The sequence below is a fragment of the Stegodyphus dumicola genome, chromosome X1 (assembly GCF_044657685.1).
Source record: "Stegodyphus dumicola isolate Sdum_Otavi_A_Nest chromosome X1, ASM4465768v1".
NCBI classification, from domain to species: Eukaryota; Metazoa; Arthropoda; class Arachnida; order Araneae; family Eresidae; genus Stegodyphus; species Stegodyphus dumicola.
The window spans coordinates 26,771,914-26,788,318 of record NC_140780.1 but is presented as its reverse complement, the minus strand read 5'-3'; the positions used below and the strand labels follow the sequence as shown (position 1 = coordinate 26,788,318).

The window sequence follows — 16,405 nt, the reverse complement described above, 5'->3', positions numbered from 1 at the left end:
TATGATCTTATATTAAGTATCTTCTTAAACTAAAAGAAAAAAGAGAAAAGAGAGAGAGTCTATGTAAAATGAATTGCATAATATAAATGCAAGTGACATACAGTAAGTGCAGGCATAGGCATATTTGTATAAGTGGGATGAAATAAATTAAGATGAATACATATCGATATATGAAGTTAATTAATTTGCAATGCATACAACATAGTATCAGTAAGAAATATTGAGAGTCATTCGTACACATTACTATTTTTTATTGCTTCACTTCTCTTGCTCCTTATAGTTGGTGGATTTAACAGATGAAAGTCTAAACAGTTAGACTTAATCACGTTTTCATTTATTTCTCAGCTCTACTTGAATTACCTCCTCCCCTCCATGCAAAAGAATTAACATCAGTAACAGCAGTTTATTTCTTAAGGAATTTTCATCTAATTCGAATATACTTTTACACTTCATTTTTTTTTTCAGATAACACGCCTGAAAATTGCCAGCAACCCATTTGCGAAAGGATTTCGAGAGGTCCATAAGAGCAGGTAAGAATTTTAGCAATATTAAATCAAATGTTAAATATGTAATTAAGGCACTAATAATTAAACTAAGAATATTAGGTTTATAAATTAAGAAAAATAATTGGAGCAAAAATTTTAAGTAATAATTAAGATCACGAACGGACTGAAAGAAATAAGATCAGATACAGGAAATCTCAGTAAAAGTCAGGACTGTTTTAAAATATGGCAGTGACAGCTATCTGCCTAAGAGGATTAATATCTTCGTGGAAGACTTTTTAATGGAAATAACTTGAATCCACATTGCACATGATTTTTCCCAAATGTTGCGTTATGACTTAGCTCACTTGTCTGACACTTGTCTGACTTAGCTCATTTGTCACTTGTCTGCATCATGACAATTCCACGAAATCCATCGTGGCAAGGAGGGCAAGACTGCACCTGTCGTTGGCAAGAGCCTTGAACATCATACAGGTTGGTATATGTAACCTGGATAAGAACCAGTTTGGTGTTTTAATGAATCGTTTACGAGCCAGTTCAAGCACATATGAAAGCATACATGCAGGCAGCTTGTTCACGGAAGCACACATGCAGGCAGCCTGTTCGCCGAGGTTTTCAACACCGGGGTGAGCTATCAGGTATTCTCACTGCTCGACTGAGAAATTTTAGTCATATTACTCGAAAAATACTTCTATATTTCTTTTCGCATATTTCTCAGTTTATTGTTTTCTTTATTATGCTCTAAATTTCAAAGGTGGATTTAAAAAAAAGACGAAGAATATAAGATAATCATGCATATATGATTTAAAATATTCTTTTTGGGGAAATAATAAACAAGATATTATTATAAATAAAAGGCATTAGTAAAAAAAGAGCCAAGCGGCTAAAAAGGTACGTTTTGGACCTTGTAGAGTCATTAGGTTAATTGGAAACAGGCAAAATGAAAAATTTGCAATCGCCTTCGCCGGGAATAGAAAAACGGACCTCTGGATACCGGCCCAGTGTGCAGAACCACTACACACAACGAAGGCACGATAGGAAGACGAGGGAAATGCCTTATATACTCCCCCTTTTAAAGGGCGACTGGGGTTTTTAGGAGACCCAATCGCCAAATCCTGGGTGTGGAGAGTCATCATCCACAGGCCTAAAATCCCTTTTAGTTTGGGCGCCATTGTAGAGACATTAGGATTTATTTGGAAGCAGGAGTCATGAAAAATTAGCAACGCCTTTGCTGGGAATCGAACCGCGGGCCTCTGGAATACCGGCCCAGTGTGCAGAACCACTACACCACGAAGGCACGCCAAGGAGGTGGGAGAAATACCTTATATACTTCCCCCTTTTAAAGGGCGACTGGGGTTTTTAGGGGACCCAATCGCCAAATCCTGGGTAGGTTGAAATCATCATCCGCCACTCTTTTAGTCTGGGAGCCATTGTAGAGCCATTAGGTATATTTTTAGAAGCAGGAGAATTGAAAAATTAGCAACGCCTTCGCAGGGAATCGAACCACGAACCTTTGGAATACCGGCCCAGTGTGCAGAACCACTGCACCACGAAGGCACGGTAGGAAAGCGGGAGAAATGCCTTATAACCTTAACCAGGAATGACTGACGATTTGTCCAAGATTCGGTTTCCCCAAATTAACGGGCTCTCTGCGAGAATTTTCAGAGTTGTCATTATATGTAACTTGAACATGAATCAATTTTCTTTAGAAAGGCATCCAGGAAAGCATCCATTCCCTTCGACAAATAGCCTAGCTGTGCTGAAATTAATTAATCAGATTACAAATCTAATAACAGAAACTACGAATCATTGATCTGTTTAGATGCATACTCTGTTAAACAAAAACAGCTCTAGACTTGTTCCTTTTTGTTGCAACCGCCCTATTTTTTATGTGTAGTACTTTCTTAGTAGTAGTTTCTTAGTTTTTTCGTCATAAAATTTTCTTAGTAAGATCGGACTTATACCTGGAAGCTAAAAAATGGCCTTGTGGGAAAGGACTAATGAAGGCATTAATAAATGTGTGTTTACCCCATCAGGAAATATTTCCCATAGCTGTGCTGCCTCAGTTCTTATGATGGTTAGCTGAGCTGTTGGACTTCGGCATGATTCCTGTTTTAATGCGCAGGCGTTTGTAACTTTACTGTTTTTGTAACATAAAATCTCTTAATAAAAGAACCGTCTTGAAAGACTGGTAAAAGAGAGTAAGAGGTATGAAATTGTAGGACTTCGTTCCCTAAGGCAATACCGGTCAAAACTGAGACAGAACTAGATAATATGCTGTAACTTAATTAATGAATTAATTTAATTCATTTAATTAATTAAGTAGTATTAATTAGTATTAATTAATAATCAATTTCTTTGTTTGTATTAAAGGTCTAGTAGTATTTAATAATTCTAGGCCTTTAATACAAATAAAGAATTAATCTTTAATTTTATTAAAGGTCTAGCAGTATTTAATGAAATGCAAGAATAAATATGCAATTCCTTAAAAAATGTATTTGATAGGTCAAACTTTTTTTGAGAGAACGTCAAGCACATGAGTAAATATGGAGATCTGCTAGGTATGATTTTCAGAAACAACTGAAAAAATTTCATTTCTTAATAATGTAAGTTCCAAAGCAAATTAAAAGGTCAGAATTTGAATCAGCCGCGTCTTAAATTCGAGGAAGAGGAAATTTCTCCACTTAGTGAACTTTGACCACAAAAAAATAAAAAAAAAATTAACCATGTTATAGCATATAAGCAACAAAATTTCATTTTTATGTAGTAAAAAATGTAGGAATTATAAACAAATTGCACTAACATAATAACGGTATCTATGATTAAGCACAATTTATTAGCTTCGGTAAGAAAAAAATTAGTTAAAACGGCATCGTTAATATTTTCACGCATAGTGGATAAATTATATGCTTAATACACAGACAGATCTATTATTCCTTATATGAAACTGATTTTACTACTGCATTTAATAATGTTAAGGCAATTAGTTTCCATTCTTGGAAATAAATGTCTCTCCTACCCGACCTGTATGGCTGTTAAAGCACCTATGTTCTAATTACCATTAGAGCGTAAATGTTTGTGAATATTTTTACGAAGTAGCAGCTTTTAAAACCTATTGGTCTGAACGTCATCTCGAGAGGCTGGTGATAAAGTAAGTAAGGCATGAAAACCTCATATTCTGTGTGTTCTCAATCAAAATTGGGATAGAGCTGTGAAAAGTAGCACTACCAGCACTCGATGATCACCGGCCTCTAAATACTTACTTATCATTTCAAATGTCTTTCAGAAAGTTACCGCTGTTGTTCTTCACGCAATGAAATTATTTCCGCATTGCTCAATGTGCTCTCAATTTTGAAATACGGCGTAAACTAGGATTAGGTACTATTTTCAGAGAGCAGTGACATCATAAGTGAGCGATAAAAAACAATGCTGTTAGTTTATGAAATTTTGAAAAATATATCTTTAACCGCACATTACAATACCTACTTTGAAGTTCAGAACCTACAAATGCTGCCGAAATTCGTCGCAATCTGAGGATAAAGAAAAGAAAGAAAACAAACAACGATTATTATTCTTCGATATCAGCGAATACATCGAAAGCAAATAGTGGAGCACTTGAAGGTGCCAAATGTCTGATAAATACATGAATTGGCTTGTTTCACCTATTCAGATACGTCTGGCGCCATGGTTTCCAAGCAACAGATGACTCAAAATACAAACTACTAGGGATCATTTACTTGTTATTAAAAGCGTATTTTGCTGTTTATTTTATTATAGCATTTTCAACGTATTCTTAGAGATTACATAGTGCTGTTACATTAACACGCTGTAAACTTAATTATTAGTATATCACAATGCCACATCTGACTGGCATCATAAATTTTTAAATTTCGTTGAAAACATATACACTTTTTGACGGATTAGCAGTCGGATTAATTAGATTAGGGCAAAGTTTTCGATGGGATTAAAGAAAGGAATATCTTCGTGGATAAAATTTTAAGGGAAACTAATTTATTTTCACATTACACATGGGATAAACCAAGAAATATCGCATGCAGTTCGTTCACTAAAATCTGAACCGGGTCGAACTACCGATGGTCAGCGATTTTACTACTCAAAAATAAGTAAACAAAAATTTAGAGTAATTTCTTCTTTTCACGTGAAATGGATAACAACAACTTTAGCTAATCGCAGAACTGAACTTGTCCCTATTAAGACTTTTCCGTTATATTCAATACACGCTTATACGCAGTTTTACGATTTTCTTTGTATATGCAAAGAAAATATGCATTACTCTCCACATGTGTATTACGCTTTGAGAGTTGAGAAAGATTTCTGTAAATTAAAATGAATTGACTGTAATGTAGCAGGACTGAAAACTAGCAATAATTTCTATCTTTATTTTTTCCTTTTATTACCAAATAAACCTTAAGCTATATTACAACAGTTACTGTTTTTATACCGTTATATTCAATACACGCTTATACACCGTTTTACGATTTTCTCTGTATATGCAAAGAAAATATGCATTACTCTCCACATGTGTATTAAGCTTTGAGAGCCTGAGAAAGATTTCTGCAAATTAAAATGAATTGACTGTAATGTAGCAGGACTGAAAACTAGCAATAATTTCTATCTTTATTTTTTCCTTTTATTACCAAATAAACCTTAAGCTATATTACAACAGTTACTGTTTTTATACCGTTATATTCAATACACGCTTATACACCGTTTTACGATTTTCTCTGTATATGCAAAGAAAATATGCATTACTCTCCACATGTGTATTAAGCTTTGAGAGCCTGAGAAAGATTTCTGCAAATTAAAATGAATTGACTGTAATGTAGCAGGACTGAAAACTAGCAATAATTTCTATCTTTATTTTTTCCTTTTATTACCAAATAAACCTTAAGCTATATTACAACAGTTACTGTTTTTATACCGTTATATTCAATACACGCTTATACACCGTTTTACGATTTTCTCTGTATATGCAAAGAAAATATGCATTACTCTCCACATGTGTATTACGCTTTGAGAGTTGAGAAAGATTTCTGTAAATTAAAATGAATTGACTGTAATGTAGCAGGACTGAAAACTAGCAATAATTTCTATCTTTATTTTTTCCTTTTATTACCAAATAAACCTTAAGCTATATTACAACAGTTACTGTTTTTATACCGTTATATTCAATACACGCTTATACACCGTTTTACGATTTTCTCTGTATATGCAAAGAAAATATGCATTACTCTCCACATGTGTATTAAGCTTTGAGAGCCTGAGAAAGATTTCTGCAAATTAAAATGAATTGACTGTAATGTATGAGGACTGAAAACTAGCAATAATTCCTATCTTTGTTTTTTCCTTTTATTACCAAATAAACCTTAAGCTATATTACAACAGTTACTGTTTTTATACAGTTATATTCAATACACGCTTTTATACACCGTTTTACGATTTTCTCTGTATATGCAAAGAAAATATGCATTACTCTTCACATGTGTATTAAGCTTTGAGAGCTTGAGAAAGATTTCTGTAAATTAAAATGAATTGACTGTGATGTATGAGGACTGAAAACTAGCAATAATTCCAATCTTTATTTCTTCCTTTTATTAAAAAATAACCTTAAGCTTATCAGGTTCAATGTTTCTTCTTACCTTCTTCGGAAACATACAATGACCTGACTAGAACAGAGAGCTTACTAAAGCTATGTTCACTAATTGTAGTAAGTAGACAGGATACAGACGAAGGGTATACAAAACCCTTTATTTTTCTTTATATACAATGACTTCCGTACTTCGGAATACAATGACCCTCCACTCGGGGTCTAACGTAAAAGATATCAAAATAAAACTAAACTCTAATTTAACTTTAGAATAAGATTGGCCTTATAATAACAGGAAGCGTATGTAGCATGGAGACTGTGAACACTACAATACGTTTAATTTATCAAGAGGATTAAAACCTCTGGCCTGGAAGGCAAATAGCAACTGCGTAACTTCTAAGGTAAGCGGCCTGCTTCGAACTCACTGCTTCCTCTCTTCTGCTTGGCAAAAAGGCCACACTTAAATACTTGGCGTTCGCCAGACAACTTTGCATAAACTCCTTCACGCTTATAATTCTGGCCGGAAGTAGAAAATAAGAAGTGATAGTAAAGATTTAAAATAAAATAAACGTTAGTAAAACTTAAGATCCTTACATACTTCCCGCCAGAGTTAATTTGTTTGAAACTGAGGTCTAAAACGACCTTGTTGAAAACTTTTAACTCTAAAAACTAACGCGAGGCCAACCTTTTACAATCATAACTTAGCTAGAAACTAGAAAATTTAAAAGAAAGAAATTTGTTACAATAGCAGCTCCCGGGATATACAACAATCTTTTTTTTTCTTTTTCATCTGTACTGCATCTAAACAGGAGCTTTATTCAATTCTGGTTCCTTCCAGAGATCTGGAAGGAAAACTAGTTTAATGAAATGTTACAGAATGACATTGCAAATAACATAGAATATACTTTTCTTAACATTCTTATTTCATTCATGACTATTTTAATTATCTCTCCCCGTGCTCTCTGACATGTGTTGTAAAAGAACACCAACCACGAATGTGTTTCTGTCTACGTGTGCCACACTTCCTCCTACAATCAAAACACTAACGTGTTAAAATTCAACATACGAGACCTCTTAACACACCCTAATTTCAACTCTAGACCCTGAGGTACTATTCTGAAAGTGGCTAACTCTAAAGTGTAGCGTCAGAGAGCCTAACTACATCATTCAACCTTTAACATATATTCGTCATGATTTAATCTTTACAGTCACACGAATAACAAATTTTTAACATTACTTTCACTTTTACCATATCACGGTATTTCTTAACATTCAAAATAACAGTTCACATGTATACAAGAACATATCAACATGCCGTTAATTTTACACATTTGAAAACATACATTAGTAGTACATTGTTAACTTCTATTCTTTTCAAAGCAAGTGCCAATTCTTTCTACATTGAAATAATACTACATTTCAAAAAGTCTTTCAGACTAAAACTTCTTTCTTGCTAGAATGTTTTAAATAAAATTTATACAATAACTTTTTACAATATTTAAGTCTTTACACAACGCTATTATACATCAACTTTAGTTTTACGCGCGAGTAATTGAAAAACATAATAAGAAAATCGGTCACAACTCATTTCTCGCCCTTTTGGCGATAAAGGTAGACCTCGCATGAGGTAAAACTTCTTGAAATCTGCCACTTGCAGTAAAAATGAAAGATTAACTTAAGTTTGTAAAGTAACATAAAATTTTACTTATCTTTGTAATATTCAGACATCCTTTTCTGGGCCCAGTCTTTAAAGGTATAGCTGATAGTAGCTTGGTTGATCCTCCTTCTTGTACGGGCTCGCCCTTCAGTGCTTTCCTCTGGAAGCTTCCGTTTTTCACCACTACGGCCACCATTGAACATCTTCCTTCTGTCCTCTGCTTGTGGTCTTGGCCGTTTGAAGGCAGCTGGTCTTGGTGGAACCGGGAAAATTCTGTCGTCATCCTGCTTGGACCTCGTTGTTGGCCGTTCAAATTTTTCTTGTACTTTTTCCTCCGCCGCTGATGGCCCTTCCGCAGTTCGGCGACTTTTGCTGCGGAGAGTTCTGTCGGATGAGTCACTCTTCCGTTTCACAGCCGGGTTATAGTTGCCGTCCTTTCTCCCGGTCCTTTCCACATACGTCGTCCTTCTCCCTTCTTCATTCTGGGGGTGTTCGTGAACTCTGTTTTCTGGACGGTGGAACGGCTTCTTTTTCTTTTTACCTTCAGTTTTTCCGCGGGGCAATTTTCTTTTCACTTGCTTCTGTCTCTCATTGGCTTGCCCTTGTACTTGTCGTTTTCCCACCTCTGGACCTTGTACCTGCGGTGTCTGCCGTACCGGAACCTGCAAAAGATCTGAAAAGATTTTCATTTTATTACGATCGAAGTAGGGTTTAATTTGATCCATATTTGCGGAACAGGTTTCACCATTTCTTGCCTTTAACACTACAACAGCGTGAGTTATTTTTTCTATAACATATGGTCCTTCAAAGCGTGGGAAAAATTTGGCAGTTTTATCTTCTGGTGCTGAAGAAAGTGAATGCTTAATTTTTAAAACTTCATCCCCTACTTTATAAGTTACTCCCCGTCGTTTCAGATCATAGTATAACTTCTGTTTTCTTTGTGCTACTTCCGTATTCTTTTTTGCTTCTTTTATTATTTTTTCTATATCACCCATTTTAAATTCTGGGGCTCTTTGTTGCACATAAAATAGTTTATCTAACGGTGTTATAACCTTTCTGCCTAGAAATAACTCAGCAGGAGTTTTGCCCGTTGTATCATGTTTTGCGGTACTAAGGGCGAAAGCAAATTCATTGACATAGTTATCCCAGCTTTTATGAAAATTTTTAACATAACTACGGATAATTTTCACTATATTTCTGTTGACCCGTTCCGCTATATTTGATTGCGGCCGATACGGGACCATTTTTAAATGAAAAATGCCCGGTTTTTGACACATGTCTTCAAATATATTACTTACAAATTGAGGACCATTATCCGATATAACTTTTAGGGGCGCCCCGTATTTTAAAATATATTTATTTAAAATAGAATCAGTAACTAATTTCGCGGAGGCTCGTTTTAAGGGAACAATTTCGGTCCATTTACTAAAATGATCAACCATAACAAGGAGATAGCGATTTTTATTTAACTGACTTTTTGGGAAAGGGCCCAATAAATCGATGCCGATTATTTCATTTGGAAATTCGGATTTAATACTATTTAGAAACCCGGCCGGGCGGAAATTCATATAATTAACGGCTTGACATGTTGGGCAGGACTGGACATACGCCCTTGTTAACTTTTGCAGTTCAGGAAAGTAGACTGCCTCGCGTACGCGTTGGATAGTTTTTCGAATACCAGCATGAGAAGCTAAAGGGCTGTCATGGAGCTCTTGCAGGATATTTAATCTAAGACTAGCTGGGATAACAGGTCGAAATTCGTTGTTGGAATTCGTAGTTTTTGTGTAGAATAATAGACCATCTATTAGTTCGTAATGGGCCGCCCTATTTCTTATCGCCACAATATCTTGGTGGCTAAAATTTTCAGGATCCTTCAAATACTCATAAATACTTCCAAACTCAGGATCCTTACCCAGTTCGGTTATTACAGTTTCTCGGGAATTTATTGTACACGCTGTCAGCATTGCAACTTTTACGGTATTACCCTGTTCGTCTAATTTAATTCGTGATAGGGCATCTGCTACGATATTTTCCTTTCCGGGGGTATGCTTGATTACCAGATTATATTCTTGCAGCTTGAGTGCCCATCTTATTAACCTTGGGGATAAATTTTTCCCTGAGTACAATCTAGTTACCGCCGCATGATGAGAATATACTGTTATCGGCGCCTTTCCAAAATAGACTCGGAACTTTTGCACTGCTAACAGAACTGCAAGTGCCTCTCTCTCGGTCGCGGAATAGTTTCTTTGTGTTTGATTTAAAGTTCGGCTAAAAAATGCCACGGGCTGCTGATTTTGCGAAAGTACCGCTCCTACCGCATAATCCGAAGCATCCGCTGAAATTTCTAAATTTTAATCCTTTTCAGGAAATTTCAACACAGGGGCTTGCGTTAATGCTTGTTTTAATTTTTCGAAATCACTATTGGCTTCGGCCGTCCACGAGAATCTTGCCTTTTTCCTTTTTAATTTTAACAATGGCTCAGCGATAGCCGCAAAATCTTTTATAAAGGACCTATAATATGAACAAAGTCCTAGAAAAGAAGAGACCTTCTTTGCCGTGTTTGGAGTCGGATACTTTTGTACAGCGATTATTTTTGATTCATCTGTCTCGATCCCTTTTTGCGATATTTTGTAACCTAAATATTTTAATTCAGGGGCTGCAAATTTGCACTTTTCGACATTAACTTTTAGACCGGCCTCATTTAATAAAGAAAACACCTGTCTTAAATCCTGTATATGTTGGTCGAGATTACCACTAGTAATAATGATATCATCTAAATAGATAAATTTGGACTTTCCAAGAACAGGTCTTAACACAATGTCCATGCATCGCTGAAATGTTGCTGGGGCGCCTGAAAGGCCAAACGGCATTCGCAAAAATGCATAAGTGCCAGACTTGGTTATAAAAGCAGTCTTAGGCACGTCCTCAGGCCTGACCCCTATTTGAAAATAACCATTCGTTAAGTCTAAAGTCGTCATAAATTTGGTTGATTTTATGTTCCTTAAAATTTCTTCTATGATCGGTAACGGATATACCGGATATTTCGTTATGGAATTTAATTTACGGTAATCAATAGCGAATCTCCACCTTTTTGGATGCTCCAAAGGATAATCATTATTTTTCTTACATAAAACCACCGGACTAGCATAACTACTTGAGATAGGCGTTATGATCTTTTTACGTAGCATATCGGTAATATGCCATTCTATAATTTTTTCCTTATTCTTATCATACCGGTATGGTTTTTGACGAACCGGCAATGCATCTCCGGTGTCAATACTATGGTTAGTAACCTGAGTAAATCCTGGAATATCACTAAATAAGGAAGCAAATTCACTTACCACTTGTCGGATTCTATCTTGCTCGTCATTAGGCAGGTGGTCAAGATTTAACCTTGGCGGTTCAACCTTTTCTACACGCACTGGTTTCATCGTCAGCTTAAGGGACGCTTCATTAAAATCCAGTGTAGCTTGTGCGTCTGAAAGAAAGTCTATTCCTAGGATTAAATTTGCTTGCAAATTCTTTACTATAAAAAACATCACCTTTACTTGTTCGTCCTTGATACGGATGTACAAAGGTACTTTACCTACGCACTTACATTGTTCTCCTTGCGCCGCTAATACTGTTGTATTATCCGCATTATATATGCGGTATTTGCGAAAATACTTTCTAAAAAAGACTTCTGCCACACAGGAACACTGCGCGCCGGTATCCAGGAGTGCGGTGGCCGGGATATTATTTACCAACACTTCAATCTTCGGAAGAGTTAAATTTTTCACCATTACTGTATTTAACTTGTAGGAAGAGGGGTTTTCGTGGCCTTCGGATTTCCGCACCCTCTCGTCAGCAGAAATCCGTTTTAGTTTAAATTATTTTTCCTTTCGGTGCTTTCCTTCTTTCTCCACTGGCCTTGAGACTTTTTTCCTGGGTTGCTATTGAACTGTCGACGTTCGCCGGCTGTTTTTGAATGCTCGGGTTTCCTTGCCCACTGATTCGCTTTTTCTCCGTAGCCATGTGCTTGAGTTTGCTGTAGTCTTGGCGTACCAAATTGGTTTCGCTGTTGATATTGGCGTCTTCTTTCGACGTCCGCCGTTCTTCTACTTTCAAACTGGATTGCTAACTCAAATAACTTTTCCAGTGTAGTCGGATTTCGTAATTCAATAAAGTCTTGCACTTGGGGTAGTAACCTCGGCAAAATCACTTGAATTATTTCAGGATCCGGACGGTTTCCATACAAGAGTTTGAAAACGTGAATTTTTCTTAAAATAAAGCTCGAGAGGTTTTCCATTCTTTGTTGATATATACTGAAAAGTTCTGTTTCTAATTTCGCACGATCCCTTACAACAGGGAAGGCTTTTAGTAGGGCAGTCTTGAAATTTTCGTAAGTATAGGTGGGACTTCCTGCTTGACCCAAGAGACTTCTGCCGATACATTTGAACCAGTTAAGCGCTTGGCCCCTCAAAGCGCTGGTAGCTAAGGTAACTTTTTGAAACTCGTGCACGGGGTAGAGCATGAAGTGGTCATCCAATTTTTCCAAAAAACTGGTTACCTGTGAGTTTCCATTAAACGTTGCTTCTGGTTTCAAAGAAGCGCGCATGGTCTGGACGATGTACCCAAATCCTTCCAGGGCGGCAGCTGGCATTTCTGGATTCTGAGCCGTTTCTGCAGGCAGCACAGTTTCTTCCTGAAACTCGGCCATGGTTATTCTACGTCGGGCGCCACTATCAGGTTCAATGTTTCTTCTTACCTTCTTCGGAAACATACAATGACCTGACTAGAACAGAGAGCTTACTAAAGCTATGTTCACTAATTGTAGTAAGTAGACAGGATACAGACGAAGGGTATACAAAACCTATTCCTAGGATTAAATTTGCTTGCAAATTCTTTACTATAAAAAACATCAACCTTTACTTGTTCGTCCTTGATACGGATGTACAAAGGTACTTTACCTACGCATTTACATTGTTCTCCTTGCGCCGCTAATACTGTTGTATTATCCGCATTATATATGCGGTATTTGCGAAAATACTTTCTAAAAAAGACTTCTGCCACACAGGAACACTGCGCGCCGGTATCCAGGAGTGCGGTGGCCGGGATATTATTTACCAACACTTCAATCTTCGGAAGAGTTAAAATTTTTCACCATTACTGTATTTAACTTGTAGGAAGAGGGGTTTTCGTGGCCTTCGGATTTCCGCACCCTCTCGTCAGCAGAAATCCGTTTTAGTTTAAATTATTTTTCCTTTCGGTGCTTTCCTTCTTTCTCCACTGGCCTTGAGACTTTTTTCCTGGGTTGCTATTGAACTGTCGACGTTCGCCGGCTGTTTTTGAATGCTCGGGTTCCTTGCCCACTGATTCGCTTTTTCTCCGTAGCCATGTGCTTGAGTTTGCTGTAGTCTTGGCGTACCAAATTGGTTTCGCTGTTGATATTGGCGTCTTCTTTCGACGTCCGCCGTTCTTCTACTTACAAACTGGATTGCTAGCTCAAATAACTTTTCCAGTGTAGTCGGATTTCGTAATTCAATAAAGTCTTGCACTTGGGGTAGTAACCTCGGCAAAATCACTTGAATTATTTCAGGATCCGGACGGTTTCCATACAAGAGTTTGAAAACGTGAATTTTTCTTAAAATAAAGCTCGAGAGGTTTTCCATTCTTTGTTGATATATACTGAAAAGTTCTGTTTCTAATTTCGCACGATCCCTTACAACAGGGAAGGCTTTTAGTAGGGCAGTCTTGAAATTTTCGTAAGTATAGGTGGGACTTCCTGCTTGACCCAAGAGACTTCTGCCGATACATTTGAATCAGTTAAACGCTTGGCCCCTCAAAGCGCTGGTAGCTAAGGTAACTTTTTGAAACTCGTGCACGGGGTAGAGCATGAAGTGGTCATCCAATTTTTCCAAAAAACTGGTTACCTGTGAGTTTCCATTAAACGTTGCTTCTGGTTTCATCGAAGCGCGCATGGTCTGGACGATGTACCCAAATCCTTCCAGGGCGGCAGCTGGCATTTCTGGATTCTGAGCCGTTTCTGCAGGCAGCACAGTTTCTTCCTGAAACTCGGCCATGGTTATTCTTCGTCGGGCGCCACTATCAGGTTCAATGTTTCTTCTTACCTTCTTCGGAAACATACAATGACCTGACTAGAACAGAGAGCTTACTAAAGCTATGTTCACTAATTGTAGTAAGTAGACAGGATACAGACGAAGGGTATACAAAACCCTTTATTTTTCTTTATATACAATGACTTCCGTACTTCGGAATACAATGACCCTCCACTCAGGGTCTAACGTAAAAGATATCAAAATAAAACTAAACTCTAATTTAACTTTAGAATAAGATTGGCCTTATAATAACAGGAAGCGTATGTAGCACAGAGACTGTGAGCACTACAATACGTTTAATTTATCAAGAGGATTAAAACCTCTGGCCTGGAAGGCAAATAGCAACTGCGTAACTTCTAAGGTAAGCGGCCTGCTTCGAACTCACTGCTTCCTCTCTTCTGCTTGGCAAAAAGGCCACACTTAAATACTTGGCGTTCGCCAGACAACTTTGCATAAACTCCTTCACGCTTATAATTCTGGCCGGAAGTAGAAAATAAGAAGTGATAGTAAAGATTTAAAATAAAATAAACGTTAGTAAAACTTAAGATCCTTACAAGCTATATTACAACAGTTGCTGTTTTTAAATTGTGTATAAATTAAGATCTTGTTTCTAACAATGAAGTAAAAGTCTAAGCTGTATTAAATTATGAATACATGGTCGCGGTTAGGTATTATGAATACATTTTGTGATATCGTAGATAATCAAATTAAAAGATGAAAATCTACTGAAATTTATGTCTGCCAACAAATATTTTTTTTCAGCAAGCTGTCAGCAGATAATTTTGAACTTGACGTAATTCTACTGTCAAGAAATACCTTGCACAGTATACTGCATATTTAAGAAACAAAAAGCACTTATGAAACAAAAGCACAAGAAAGGCATACAACCTAAGAAAGATATGTTTGACAGCTTCATAGTGCAACGCGATAACGAACAAATTTGAATAGAGCCCCTGAGAATAAAAGTAGCTTGAAAAATAAAAGCAAATATTTATTTTTTGAAGTGGCATGCGACTCTTGTGACGATGATGCTAAGCGGCTAGGTCTGTGTAATTTTTCTATCAGTCAAATTATTTACATCCATCTGAAATTGTACAAGAAAGTAGTATGCTTTTATCTATAATTTATTTAGAAAGAGTGCAAAATTAAGTTCGTGTCTTCCTCTAAACAGATGGCATAAGTTCCGAATTTTGAAAATTTAATGGATGCAAGAAATGTTTACCCTCTTTGAACCGGATTTAATGAAATTTATTCCAACATTTATGTGTATATACTTGCTTCTACCTATGTACGATTGTACAGTATATGTCATACTGGAAAATCCCTAACTTCCGTGGTATAATAGTAAAGGAAATCCACTACACTATTTGTAAATAAAAATTAAGATGAATCTTGGTGGTCATAAACATTTATATTATAAATGGAATAACGATGTCTAAAAAACTGAAAAATGTGAAAATAGTCTTAAATTGTTTTACATATTTTGTTGTGCCATAATAAAATGACGAACTTTCATTTGAGAGAGTTTAAGGAATAATAAAACTCTTAAGCTAATGACACTGCTGTAGAGACATTAGGTATTTTTCGGAAAGCCGGCAAGATGAAACATTAACAACCGACTTCGCCTGGAATCGAACCACGGACCTCTGGAATACCGGCCCAGCGTGCTGACCACTACACCACGAAGGCACGCTAAGAAGGTGGGAGAAATACCTTATATACTCCCTCTCTTAAAGGACGACTAGAGTTTTTTTAGGGGACCCAATCGCCAAATCCTGGGTGGGGGGGGAGAAATCAACATCCACCACCGTTTTGGTTCGGGCGCCACTATAGAGGCATTAGTTTTTTTTTTTTTTCTTCTGAAAGCCGACATAATGAAACATTAGCAGCCGCCTTCGCCGGAAATCGAACCATGCACTTCAGGAATACCGGCCCAGCGTGCTTACCACTACACCACGAAGGCACGCTAAGAAGGTGGGAGAAATACCTTATAACACAAAAAGCTGCAGATTCCTCTTTCCTGCTCAGAGGTTCGAATCCCGCGAACGGGCTGGCTGCATGGGCGTTTTCGTGGTTTTCCCCATGTGTAACGTGTATACGAGCCAATTTCCCTTAAAAAGTCCTCCACGAAGGCATCCCTCCCTTAAGGCAGATAGCCCTCGAGTGCTTTGCCGTAATCTAATAAACCATTAACCATAAACCTCTTTCCTGCTCATACCCATGAAAAGTGAGGAATAATAAAGTTACACATACTGTTAAAAAGTTTAGTATTCCGCGGAAAATAGCAAATGGGGATATCTATAAGAATAATTTTGATGTTGGGGATTCAAGAAATAATCGTGATTTTTTTATACCAGACAAAAACTGGTAATCAAAATAATGATTTCTAGTGATTCAAAGAAATCGAATGAAAGTGATAATAGTCATGATAACAAAAAAAGTTCTGAAAGTGATAGTAAAATTATCATGTTCCCAGATAGATAGTGAACACTGATTTTGGGTGAGTCATGACAGTTTTACTGATTTTGAGTGCATGACA

General features: G+C 36.9%; 1 protein-coding gene across 1 annotated transcript in view; it reads left to right on the top strand.

Annotated features, from left to right (window-relative positions):
- The window catches only part of LOC118202622 (T-box transcription factor mls-1-like), a 91,213-nt gene that overhangs the window by 52,324 nt on the left and 22,484 nt on the right, over positions 1-16,405 (top strand). The window contains exon 6 of the mRNA XM_085807459.1: positions 466-530. Within this exon, the coding sequence (XP_085663585.1) occupies positions 466-530 (65 nt within the window). The remainder of the gene's footprint in view (positions 1-465; positions 531-16,405) is intronic.